The 13970-nt window shown below is 39.1% G+C and overlaps 1 protein-coding gene across 4 annotated transcripts in view; it reads right to left on the minus strand.

Annotated features, from left to right (window-relative positions):
* Positions 1–13970, minus strand: part of PTCH1 (patched 1) — a 74085-nt gene that overhangs the window by 21446 nt on the left and 38669 nt on the right. For all 4 annotated transcript variants that reach the window (XR_011736718.1, XM_065860714.2, XM_065860713.2 and 1 more), the window contains 3 exons: positions 7326–7444; positions 4969–5368; positions 4186–4495 (listed from right to left, as the gene is read on the minus strand). Coding sequence is in view for 3 of the 4 variants with exons in the window: in XM_065860714.2 (XP_065716786.1) it covers positions 4186–4495; positions 4969–5368; positions 7326–7444 (829 nt within the window). In the remaining variant the exon portion in view is untranslated. The remainder of the gene's footprint in view (positions 1–4185; positions 4496–4968; positions 5369–7325; positions 7445–13970) is intronic.

Consider the following 13970-nt stretch of genomic DNA (forward strand, 5'->3'; position numbering starts at 1 on the left):
CTTCCATTTACAACCTTGTGCCTCTCCTCAGAAAACTGCCTCCCATGTTGTCCTGCCAAACTGTACACGGTCATGAAGCCAAGAGGCTGAGAACCAAGCTGTAAAAGAAGCCTGCCAGATCTCCAACATCTGCCCAGGAGAAGGGACTATTTGCCATCAAATTTTCTGGCATCACCAACAGACTTTCTGACCCCCTTGAAAAAAACACTGTTTGTTGGTGCCCCCAGAGAGGGGAAACGTTGCTTAGGACATGCAAAAATACCATCTAGTTCTGCTGGACCAACTTCAGCTACATGTCTGTCCTTCAGAAGGTGGCCAGGTGAGAGCATTTGTACTATCATACTGGTGATATGAAAGATGACTTTGGAAGGTTAGGAGGAGGCTGCCAAAAAAACGTGGGAAAGACCACCAAAGAACAGCTTAACTTGCAGTAAAAATGGCTCCCTTCAGCAGGAGGAGCACACAAATTGCTATCGTAGACAGCATGTGAGGGCAGAGCTTTCACACTAACATCCAGCCCCTGTCAGGGGGCTCCACAGACCCACAATAACAAGCACACCCATTGGCATGTGACCTCACCAGTTGGTGGCTGCAAGGGACATAAAAAAAAGAGCATGTAGGCTTAACATTACTGCAGCAGGTGAAAACTCATCTCTCTCACATCTCTGCCCCTTCCCTATTCTCACAATTTGGTAATCCCTCAAACCCTGCTCACTTTTATATCTTTATTCCTCAGCTGGTTTAATCGCTTTACACTCCAGGTTATTCTGTTACTGATCTTGCTGAAACCAAAAGGCTGCAGAAAAGAATACCAAGAAACCACTACCAGTTGTGCTTAATTTCGAAAGGATTTCAAAGTTTCAACAATTAATATTTCCCATAACACTTTACAATCAATAGCAGAGTTGCTGCTTTCAAAGCAAATGGTATGTCCGTTATAAACTATTTATACTAATGATTTTAAAAGACATTCAACATCTTTTAAATTGGGTTAACAAAACATCTCCAGGCAGAAAGATAAAAGTAACCTGTTGACCTCCTTCTGCCAAGCAGTTATAAAAATTAAGGGAATTTAAAAAGTCTTATATTTGGGATTTTTTAGTATCTGCAGTCACATTTGTGTAGTGCTTCAGAAGAAAGTAAAATCCTCTAAAATTATGTTGGATGCAGTAATGGGGGGGAGGAAGGAATTCCTACTGACTCATGTCAACAGCTGGCACCATGAAACACCAGATAAGATTACCCTTTGCAAAAATAAGCCCAATTACAAGCCATCAGGGAATTCAAGGTACCTCATTTACATTCAGTCACAAAAAATAAAGTTAACATTTCTGGTTTAAATGAATGGTTCCTGTTAACTCTTACTCCGCTGCATTTTCAGTAACAGAAAACACACCAACAGGATATGATACCAGAAAGCAAAATACAAGGGAACCTCTGAAAAAAGCAGCACGTTAAGCTGAAAGCACTCTGCTGCTGGTAAACGAGGAGAAACGTACGCCTAAGATTAAGGATGCCTTCTTAATGAAAAATGGTTCTGTTCACATGCTGTTGCTTCCCTCATTCTGCCCGACAAATGTGTGTGTGTCAGAAGGCCATCTTGAGCCATTAATCTCTAGAACTGAATTCCCAGTCAAGCTGGCAGAAGTTAGCCACGAAGTTCAAAGGTGACTTTGATTATCCTGCTCCTCCAGCACGTCAAAATGTACCAGTAGAACCATTCCCAAAATGATCCTCCCTTAATCCAACCTAAAACTTTACCTTGTTTGTAAATTGTTTTCACCTTCCCTCACCTTTACTCCCTCAGCACCGGCCCCAGCTGGTAATGATCAGGTGTTAGTCTGTCTATTAGGGTCTGCCCCTTGAGATAATTACCTAACTTTGACAAGTGTGGTAGCTTTTAGTATAACAGTTTAGTTACCCAGTTACATCAATGCCCTGTATGATTTTAAAGCATAATTTATTTTTATTGATACATCTAAATATCCTTCTTATTCACAGCTTTGTGAATGCAGTATCACATTCTGTGCAGACAGCAGCTGGTTTCAATTAATCGTGCCCCTCTGGGGGAAGGTGGGTAAGATGGGTAAGGACAAAGACCTAAATGCTAATTAGTAATCGTAACAATTGATTCTAGAACTATGGGTGATCAATGGGCCAAGCAATGTGCTTCCACATCCACTTGAACCACTGCAAGTCACTGCTTCCTTGGAGTGTCCCTAGCCTTTCCAGTATAGCATTTCAGCACCATGAACCCTGTCAGAATACCCAGGGTACCACAAATACTCACAGCTCCTCTAGTCAAAGAGAAGCCAAGGACAAGAAGCATGGGCAGGCTAATGGGGGCTGGAAGGAAAAATGTAACTGTGGGCAGTTAAGAACAGAACAGGAACACCCTTAAGGATCTGGAAAGGTGACATCTGAGCACAGACACACAGAACAGAGGAGAGGTGCGGGCCCTTGGCGCTGAGCCATGGCCACACAAACAGTCCTTGGCACAAGGAGGTGATTATAAATGGACAGAGAGGCATCCAAAGCGGAAGGGGGTCGGGAAAATACGTGGTGGGCCTGAGAGAGAGGGAATGGGAGCAGCACTTAAGTGGACTGGCCTCCAGCGTTTCACCCTGAGAAGGCAGCAAGGGAGCGGATCCAAGGGCACTTCTTCCTGACTTTGTCACTGGCAGACTATGCTGAAATTCAGCACTAGCATGTGAAGATCCTAAACACCATCTCAGATTTCCATCTCCCTCATAGGTTTGGAGGAGGGAGGGGGGTGAAGGTGGAAGGTGGCACACCACACACATTTTCTTCCTACTGTTTTGGAACAACAACAAAAAATACCCAAAAAAGAAATAAAATAGCAGAGTTACAAGAGAATTTAGAAAAGCATGTAAAAAGATGCTTGATTAGAAATCTAGAAAGTATAGTAAGGTTTCAATCCAGCAAAACATCTAAGCAATGTTGATTTTTCTTCCTGCCAGTAATACCTTCCCTTTCAGCTCAATATGCTTATGCGAGCAAAATATTTTAAGTAAAACTTCCAGTAAGTAGGATGTAATGAATGGAGCCAATGTATTTAAAAATCATTAAAAAAACAAAGCTAATTGCTGAAATACTGCTTTGCATGACTTAACAGTGCACTAAACACACAGGAAACTTGATCATTTTGTTTAGATGTGTCACTTAAATATATCTGCTCTCCTAATGCTGCCCAACATATTTTCAGAAGGAATAAAATAGCCTAAGTACTAACAGTTACCTACATGTTGTCTAAGAATCACTGGCTGCACTGGTCATCTGTAAACAGTTAAGGTTAAAATTTACAGTCTCGCTAGGTCAGCACACTTTATTTTTCTGTTGGCAAAGGCTTCCTGGAGATTCTCCCAACAGAAAGACAGTGGTAGGACAGAATTACTCCAAGGCAGAATATGTTCGCTCACAGCAGAGAGCTGTTAAATCTGCTGAGATGTAACAGTACTATTTATTTTAAATACTAAACAGTTATTTGTCTCAACATGTGTAATTATAATATCTTTAATAAGCTGGCTTCAATATAATTATAATCACAGTACCTGGAAGGCCATGCCTTCTCTTGTTTTTCCCTGCCCCATTACAACTCAGCACAGAAAAAGCAGCACCACAGATAAACTGAGGACACTTGACTGGAAATGTAGAATGTACAGTAAGTTCCAAATCCAATAAAACACATAAGCCACACTGAATTTTATTCATGCCAGCAGTCCCAGCTGAAGCCAACAGGATCACTCATGGTGAAGTTAAGCCTGTGCCGAAATACATTGCTGGACAGGGATTTCTCATGTACTGTTCTCAAAACACTGAGCAAACATTTATTTTCCCAAGACAGTGGGCCATATTTTGCCATTAATTCTATAGCAGAATTCCTCATTGGCTGCTTAGAAATTAATGGCATGAGATGGCCTCTGATAGATACAATCTCTTAAACCTTCAAAACTCTCTTACTGGGAAGTTAGCCACAAAGAATTTTAGTGACCTGTTAGAGAAACAGCAAATCAACCTGCGAGTTCAGATCAGCGCCTAGGTGTTCTCCATCCTGCTCACAGTCCTTAACCATGTGGCTGTATTTGAAAAGGGGAACATTACCAGCATGAACAAACAATTCCTACTGTGCAGTTAAGAACAAAAGTTCATGTAACTCTCTCTTACCTTGCAGCCAGTCTCGAAAGTAGTGCAACCACATTTTGGGAAGCTGCCTATCCTCTTCCAACAAGACGTATGTCACATTACTGAAACTTCTGTGAAGTTCATAAAGTAAGTGCTGGACATTTGGATAATCTGCTTTCTGTGTCACAATATACATGTTGTAGAAAGAAAAGTACTTGAACTGTGCGGCAATGAAGTCATATTCCCGTGTTTCCCGTGGTACAATGTCTGTGAGATCCAGTCCATCTCTCACCTGGGTAGTTCCATAAAGGCTGAGCCCAAGTAAACCCAGAAAAAGAAAAATAACCACAACCTGCAACAGAAAATGGAAAATGCATTTAGTTTTAGGTTTCTAAAGAAATTAACAACTCATAATGGCAGTCTACAAAGCCAAGTTCAAAATTAACACCCGTCAGTCTACTTCAAAGCTTTTATTTCTTCCTTTTTATTTTTTCATACACATACATACAACAAGGCTAAGCTAATCTGCACTTCATTGAAGGGGCTCTGTGTCATGGATGATAAAGCTGAATAATAATAAGGTTTAAAAGTAGGTTTAGTTTCACTATTCACAAGCTTACGTTACTGAAAATCACCAAAACCCTCACTCCACAGCACTCCTAAGATAAAACTTTTACAGATCGAAATTAGCTGTAAAATTATTAAGGCCTGTTGTTCCAAGAGAATTCCATTTATTCCTTATATTAAATACCACTGCCAGCGTCACCTCATTACTGTGCAAGGCAGAAGTCTATTTTTGAAAAACAGGTAGAGTTCCCTGATTACCTTAGCTTTTGGTTTGAGGAGGAATGGAGCATAATGCTTCTCTGCAAAAGATGAGAGTGTCCACTTCGTACAGGGTGGCTCAAGGCAATGCATGTTGGAGTCTGAGAATTGGGAAAGCAAATCCCTCGTCGAGCTTGCGCTTTCTGGGCTCTGGCAGCTGAGATTATCTTGCGTCACTGTCACTGGCTGCACAGAGATTTCTGAGCGAGGCTCTGCGGTGGTGTAGTACACCTGCGTATGAGGATCGTATTCTGTGCGCAACTGCACTGTTGACTGCATTGTAATCTGAGTTTCATGTGCAAAACTGTGACTGCTGTATGGGGGTGGAGGACTGTAGCAAGTATTGTCGTTTTCCGCATATGCTTGAGGTTCAATCTGAATCACTCTAGTGACACACGGACTGTAACAGAAGAGAAAATCACCTATTCGCATTTAGATGGACCTTTACTTTAATCAGACTGGATAGTATAACCTGCTTCCATCTGAGACTGCTTCTACTACTATTAGATAGTTTATATAAATTAAGTGTAACTTTTTGATATAAATTTTACTCTGCACCTTTAGGAAACATTTCTCAGATGTAGTTCAAAGCAAAGGCCTCTGAGAATGTAAGCACATTTCTTGTGCTCAAGAAAGAAGGAACCAGTATTTGTCTGAAGATATTGACATCTACCCACACCACTTCATTAATTACACATGCTAATCAGGTCAACACCCAGGTAGTTACACAGTCTGAATGCACAATATGTGTGTGAGTTTACACCTATGTGCCCATGCTGAGAATTAAGCTATTTAGATCAAAATGTAAACACATGACATACTGAGTTCTTCTGTTTAGAACTATTAGAGTAACTGTTAAATAATATTTGGGCCTTCTGGATAAGATCTCAGACTTTTGGGAGGCAGGTTGAAACCACTTGCCATACACTGACAGAATGTTTTAAAAATTAAATAAACATATGCAAGGATTAATTCCCAGGAAGGATGGGCAACATGAAGAGACAAAATTACCGAAGTAATTGAAACATTCTCCTCATTTTTGTCTACACAGACCTTAACAGATACCTAGCTTATGAAAAAAATTACCAGAGACAAACCTCTTCCTGCAAATGAGAAAAGACAAATTTATGATAAAAAATAGTATCAGAGATTTTTCACCAAGTTGACAAATCTTAGAAAAACAAGAGGAATTCAGAATATTGTCTGGCTAAACAAAGCAAGCTCTCATTAACTGCATTTCTTCATATGTAAATAGACCCAAATTCTGAAACAGATTTGGTGCAACTTTAGAGGACAGAATAAATGGAAGGTCTGATTGCCCTGTATTTCTGAGAATCAGGGCTCCAAAATTCAAGCACATTACGCCATCCACTGAAACTGTGACTGAAATCAGAAACAGAAAGTAGAAGTCCTGGCTTGGGATCAACTCCCTGTTCCAACCACTCCTTCAAAAACAAATTTAGGAAAGCACTTTCTCTCTTTGACATTAAAACGGCAAACTATGTCAGCTCCTAGGTGGGTGTAAATGGCTAAGATGACACAACATGGATTCTCCACATGCTGGTTATGACAGTAAGAGGACATGTGTAGAAATGTATGTTATCCTCTCCATTGCAGGCAAAAGCAAAAAACATGCTTAATTATCAGTGGCTCCACCGATGAGAATAGACTCTTCCTAGCCCCATTCTACGCTCAGAGCTGGCTATGTATCAGCTGAGAGTCTGTGTGTACACCCTTTAGAATGGCAGTATTACCATTCAAAATTACTATTGCAGTGATAACAGAAACTTTATCGAGCATTATGCATTCCTGATCATCCTGCATTCCTCATAGTCCTATGAAAAACTCAGCTAAGTGGAAGTCATTTTACAGTTTATACATTATGTTTATGTATTGGAGTTTAAAGGCATAAAAACCACAGAAATTAGCAGAGTGTAAGGCTTCTCAGTGCTCTGAGTTATGTAAAGTCTTCCAGGACTATCCAGTACTAGCACTGGACACCTTGCAGTACCCTGTAACATTCTAAAAACACTTGAAGATATTCCTAAAGCATGTATCTTTTATCTGCTTTCCAAATATTGTCCTCCAACAGTCAAAATGAACATAACATATGAATGAAAGGAAAAGTGTGTGTGTGTGTGAGAGAGAGAGAGGGACAGATGTATTTTAAATTCTCCCCTCAATCAGGTAAAAACCAAAGCAGCAAACTTAAGTCAGCCACTGGCAATGAAATCCTAACAATAACATCACTGACTCTGTTGCAATCAAAAACTCCTACTCCTGACCAGGAATGGGAGCACAGGTTGATGACCACAAAAGGGATGCACTTCATTTGTTAATCTATCACACTTTCTCACCTGGTAAAACAGCAGAATATATCCAGTCTCCTGTCTTCCCGACGATAAAGGTCCATGCTCAGGATAGCAGGAAAAATCAGCAGAACCATAGCAAAGTTGAATACCACCACAACTGCTGCCTAGAGATCAATCATGGGAGAAGTGATGTCGTTACTAAGCTTCACATAGGGCATCAGCTTTACAAAGCATAAAACCTCCTTTCAGTTCTCATTTGTTCACACATTTACCATGTCAACCCCCCAGATGCTTTCAAGATTTTCCCTGATGAAACTGATCTACATTCCCCTTTCATTATGGTAGGCCTACTGAGTTAATTAGTTTTAATAATAAATTTCATATTGTGTGAATACATCTGTGTCTGGAGATATGGTTGTGATTTTTTAATGTGGGAAAACAGAGTCAAAAGATCTTAGTTTTGCATGAGATTCTGCCATATTTAGTCTCACAGTAAAAAAAAAAAAAATGATGGAAGCAAAATCAAACCTGGAACTAGAAGGGGATGCAACGTAATTTTAGCATTACAATAACATTAAAGCATATTATTAAATCAGAAATGAAACAAAGGTTTAAGTAAATCTAAATGAAACTGTTCTAGTTAGTAAAATGTTATGCATTTGATGTACTTACTTAAGTCTAGCCAAAAAGAGCAACACTTTGGGTTTATCAGGGATTGTTGTTAAAGGAGAATCAATATTAATCCAACACACTATACGAAATTTATATATGAATATGCTTGCACTTAAAATAACTTGATTAATGAGCCAGTCTACCAAAACAAGTCTTCAATTGTAACAAGAATAGCTCTTAAACTGGAACAAGAATACTTGGTTTAATTTGCAAAGTGAACATTACGTAATGAACAAAAAAAAATCCTCCCCGCCCACCCCCTTTCAAACCATACTTAAAACCCTTTCCCACACAGAGATTCCCAGAGAATCTCCATGAACATATGCAGTGCTGCATCTATCATTATTATTAATAGCATTTATTTGTAATGCAGAATTGTTAGGAGCACTAGTCATCACAAAGGGAAAGCCTGGGCACAGATGGGACAGGAAGACAGTTACAAGAGTAGGAGAGACGCTGGGGGAAAAAAATGGTTGAGCCATCAACAGGTGAAAAAGCACCCTGAAATCCTTTTCTTTTACCCATTAGATAAGCAGTAGCCATCTCAATAGCAGCCCAGTTTCATGCTAAGGAAATAATACAAACTATCAAGTGCCTCCACCTGTAAACTTTTGAAGTTAGAACTGCTTGGGTTAAAACAGTCATAAAGAACAAAGATGGGCTACAAAAATGAAGTCGTTGACCTGATATAAATAGGCCCCGCTTTTTCCAAAATAAATGAATGGCTGCTTTTGATGTTGAAAAATCAGGCCTCAAAACTGACAGGTCAAAAGATGTCATATCCAAAATCCATGTTGTAAAAATTCTTGACTTAAGTGCTAAATAAATACTATGAATCACCTAAATAATGCAAGTTCTATTTTTGTGTCTCTTTATCTGAAAATTGAAAGTACTAAACACTAAATGATTTCAAGAGTTCTGAAGCTGTCAAAGTAAAATAAAAAGACCAGATATTGTTTTCACTTTCCTGAGGATGAGAGAATCAACTAGTTATGTAAATATTTTCTAGTCATCTCAATCATAAATATATAGTATAAAAAAGTGGTTTTATTGGTGTTTCTCTTGTTGTCTCCAGCCTGCCTGAAGTAAGATTTTGGTCTTGTGGGTGGCTGTCTGTAGACACAACTACTAAAACAGATTTACCTGTTACTTAAAGCCAAATTAGCATTAAGCCATCTTTGAGAGAAAAGATCCAATGACTATTTCATGATCTATAAATATTCACACAGAAAGCTACGTAAGATTATAGCCAAAACTTTAAAATTAAGTGATTGCCTTTTGATCCTCTCTACAATTAACTGAATCTGTCAGAAAAACAAATGGCTGCTATTGCAAGCAAGGTGTTTGTTAGACCTAGTTCATACAACTGCTTTCTTTATTGCTGCTAAACCAGAGAAGGTTGAATAAACCATATAACATGAATAATTGGTTGTGTCTAATCAAGATCTTCTATCAATGATCAACTAAAATTTATTGAGATTTGGAAAAAATAGCTGAGGCCTGACTCAATAATTCTTGGTCCTCCCAGCATGGCTGAAAAACTAATAGAAGTCCTTCATTCCTGCTCCATAAACTGCAAACACATCATGCTGTATCAGTGCCCAGTGTAGATCCCAGCAACCTTGAATCTCAAATGTCACTAAACCTGAAAACTAGCACTTTAATATACAGCAGAGGTGCATTAAAGTTAGTTATATTCACCTTGGATTTTTTAAGAAGCATGGAAGCTAATCCAACAACACATGGTAAATCTGCCTATTAACATGGCATCTCTTTTTAGAACAATTAGATTTTTCATCCTGGTGCTGATGTACTAACCCTGCAACTAAAATATTTTTAAACAATCCTCTCTGTTACGATTTGTACTTATATAGATGCCTAGAGCTTGACACCACACTTCCTATATATTGCACACTGCCTGTCCCTCACCCACCTATCAAGCGTTTCAAAGGCATTAACAGTTCTCAGTTTTCAGAATTAAATACATAAAACATTGTTCTTGTATCAATTCTAATTTGTTGTACCATCAAAAACCACCCTGTGACTTGATAAGGAGAGGGAAGGAAAGGATGACTCCATCTCTGACCTGATGCATCAGCCATTGCTTCCCCTCCCAATGCCATTTAGACATCTGGTGGCTAGGAATGGGAATGTAGGAGAAATGCCATCATGACAACACCCACAACCTGTAACAATTGCATTGACAAAAAACAGTGGTAGCGGAGCTTGCAGGATACAGACTATCTGTTTGCAGCACCCAAGCTGAGAGCATGCTTAGGACTTTTGGGGACAGGGCATCTTACCTCATACCTTCAGAGACAAACAGGAGAGGAAAGGGCCCCAGACCTTACCCTTGAGAAGTCAACAAAGGTAAGATTAGTCCTAGAAGGCATAAATGAGGCCTACTCAAGGGTGTAAAATGAAGGCATTCAGTGAAATGAGATCAGAAAGCAGTAAAGAAATTCCATTAATTAGAAAAAAATTGTTGGTCGCTTTCTGAGAAACATGCTCTGCTTTTTGCATCTTTTCATAATGCACAAGCCTTAAAATATTATTGCTGGTGCAACTGTTAGGGGAGACAGAAGAATGGCAGTCTGTGCTGGAGGCGGCAAGGGAGAGGCAGCCCGGCTGGGGCCCCGCGGAAGGTATGTGCTGCACGGTGCCATTCCTGGCAGCCCACCCAAGGAGAAGGGGTGTGCTGTATAGCCAGAGGTGATGAACAGAGGAGGAGGTCTGTCAGGAAACTTCCACCCTACTGCTGCTTATCTGCAACTCCCTCCTGACAGCCTACAGACTCAGATCCCTCCTTCCCCTCCCCTCTTCCCTTAAGCTTTTACTTTGCTTGTTAAATTCTCATGTCAGGAGCAGGGAAAGGTAAATTATGTGGGTAAAACAAGAGGGACAAACCACTCCAGCAGAGTAAGGTAACTGAGAGAGCTTGAAAACTTACGTTCTTCCTCTCCACAAGCCCACCACTACCACCTGGTAATGCGCTTTTACATTTAGGAAAAAGCTTGTCATTTTTTATGGTGAGGGAAAAAGTTACTTCTTAGACTTATTGGGAAAAGTTCCATGCCTGCTCATTAGTGAATTCACACCACTCCTCTGCTGTCAGGGGAGGAAGTTTCTGGTGTAAGCAAGAAGAGGTGGATGAATTTTTGTGAAGCCGTACCTTCTCTTTCCTGAGCAGAATTTATTCCATAATGGTATCCAAATAGTCTGAGGAAAAAATTCAGCCCAGCAGTAATTATACTCTGCTTTGATTTCCTTAACTTATATTCAAAACAAAGGGCTACGTTTAAGAATTTTCCACTGCAAACTTCAAAAACTTTCAGTGGATTTCTCTAATAACCTCCCCCACCACAATTTTAAGAAATGAAACACATCTGAAAAACAAGGACCTATTCCTTCAAAGTCCAAGCACTCTCACAGGTGATTCTTGTGACTATCTGAGGCACTTTCAGCATCTCAAAGCCCTAAGACTGTTTAAATAAGGGGCTAATAAGATCAACAAATGAAAAAAATTAAAACTATTAAAAAGGTAAAACAGTCCTTATCTGCACAGTGCAATTAATAAAAAAAAAATCACTTTCAAAAGGACTAATTTCCATTTTTTAAAACTCAGCAAGAGCTAACCCTAGCAAACTCCTAAGACAGCATCAAGACTTGCAGTGTTGGAGTTCCACAAAGTAAATGAACAACTCAGAGGTACCAATGAATTGCTTTAACTGGCAGAAGAGAAGCTGGGAAAGAAGTAAGCATTGATATGCAAAATATGAGTTTCAAACTGAAAGTTGTGCTGCAGATGCAGGAAACCATTTATTCTCCCCAAGCAGCTGGGTTGTTTTACAGATACTGGGCCTCAAAAGTTATGGAAACTCTGACAATTATCTTGCAGTGTCTCAAGAAAAGTGAATGAAGAGCAAAACAAGGTCAAGAGCAATCCTTTTTTTAAGTCCATCTGTTAAAAATTCACTATCTGGATGAGAAGAAGGCAGCATCTGTGAAAAGTAAATGCAGTATTTCATTGCTTTCTAAGTCTTGCTAGGAAGCTATCAAAGACAGCAAAGACTCCTTGTTTAAACAAGCCTGAGTAAGAGGGAGAGGGAGGAAGAAGACTGTAAATAAAGAAATCTATACATAAATACAGACCACCCACCAAAATCTGCCATAGTTGTCTGATTCTGAATGCTGTGATTGATGTACCACCTGATTCTGATTTTACCTGGTGCAGCTAGGCAAAACAAGTAATAGATGTCCTTTTCTAACAGAGGATGTTATTTTAGTGGTTTCTATCTTATATACATACCAGTTATACATATTGCTCTAGCACCAATAAATCCTCATTACAGGCCTACAGCTGCCCTTTTTTGGCACATTTTCCATCTCCTATATACACATCAGGGGTTACTTTGTGCAAGCAAAGACAAATTACAGAGGTACATGAGAAAAGATTGAGCAACTCAAACATTAATTTCTGGACACCCAAAAGTTCCTCCACATAGATTCCATATTAATCACTGCCTTAAAAAGGACTTTGATAATCATGTTTTTATTCTGAATAATATCAACAAGTTCATACATGAATATGTTGAAATCTCACTGGAAACTTTTTATCATTTTGCTATGCAGACTTTGTCTTCTGAACTTTCAGTGATTCAGTCTAAAGTGTGGCAAGAAGCAAAAATAAAATAGTTTAGGAAATGTATATTTAACTTATACTCAGATTACAGTAACCATTACAGCTGTTGTCTCCACATATGTTCCAAAGGCAACCTGTCATGTTCTGATGTGAAGACTGAGAACAGAGAAAGGCTTTCATCAGATAAGAAAGAATAATTCTGGTGGCTCCCACTCAATAGCTCAGCAGTGCGATTAGGACAAAATGACCCCTCCCTTGTTGAGTGCTTCTTTTGAGATGCATTTAGGCTGAAATAACTTCTGTAAAACACAGGTACCACAAAGCCTGACAAAACAACCCTTTGCTGATTCCTAGAGAAGATCTCCAGTATCGTGTTAACTGCTTAGGGTACTTGCTGAATGTTTTAAATTAGGCCACCGATTTAGGAGACATAAATAACTTCTTCCTAAAGAAGAAGTGTTACACTTCAAAAAATATTTCACACATTGACACTCATCTTTGCCATACAATAATTCACTGTCAAATCACCTGTAAGCAGATACTAAATACTGCTAATGATTCAGGATGAAGGATCTAGTTTTAGTTGCCACAGACATCTGCTAAACAATGCAGAGAACCAATGCAGCCTTTACTTTATTATTCACTACCAACTGCCTACTGAGAAGAAAATGGTAAACAAATTATTAAAACTTATTGGTAATGTAACTACAATTGCAAACAGTTTAACACTTTACAGCTTAACGCAGGCATACTTAAACCTCTAAACCCAGCAATAATTGCCACATATATTAAGAAAAATTGCAGCCTTTGCTTCCTCTGTATAGCCAAAGGCTCAAGGATAATGAAAAATGATTGGAGAACTGGGCTACAGCAGAAGAAAAATAAAAGCTGAAAAAGTAAAGTTTGTATGCTCTGCACCAAGGTCAGACAGTGCTATAAATTGCTTGTGTATTAAAGCAGTGCCAGGGAGAAACTCCCAAAGCTTTCTTTGAAGAGCCCTTGTTTTTAGAAGAAAGCTTTCTCCAGCATCCTTAATATTTCATATTCCTGAAGGTAAAATATTACGAACAAATACAAGGGGACAAAAAGAGAAAGGAAGAGAGAATGATACATGGTTCAGCACATAAAATTCACATTTTCTCTCAAAGCAGTTGGAACATAAACTTCTTGAAGTTTTCTCCAAGTTTGCTAAAATTGCACTGGGAACAAGGCAGTATAAACTGCTGCAGTAATAATTAATATGGCAAATGCGTATTTGCTGCTGTCTTTGCACTTTCGTTACAGTTTTTAAGAGGAGCAAATTGAACAAACGTAGAATGAAAGGATTAAATTCCTATTAAGGAATATTATGGTAGAGTCTACTCCTTTTGTCTTAA

The sequence above is a fragment of the Patagioenas fasciata genome, chromosome Z, assembly GCF_037038585.1.
Source record: "Patagioenas fasciata isolate bPatFas1 chromosome Z, bPatFas1.hap1, whole genome shotgun sequence".
NCBI classification, from domain to species: domain Eukaryota; kingdom Metazoa; phylum Chordata; class Aves; order Columbiformes; family Columbidae; genus Patagioenas; species Patagioenas fasciata.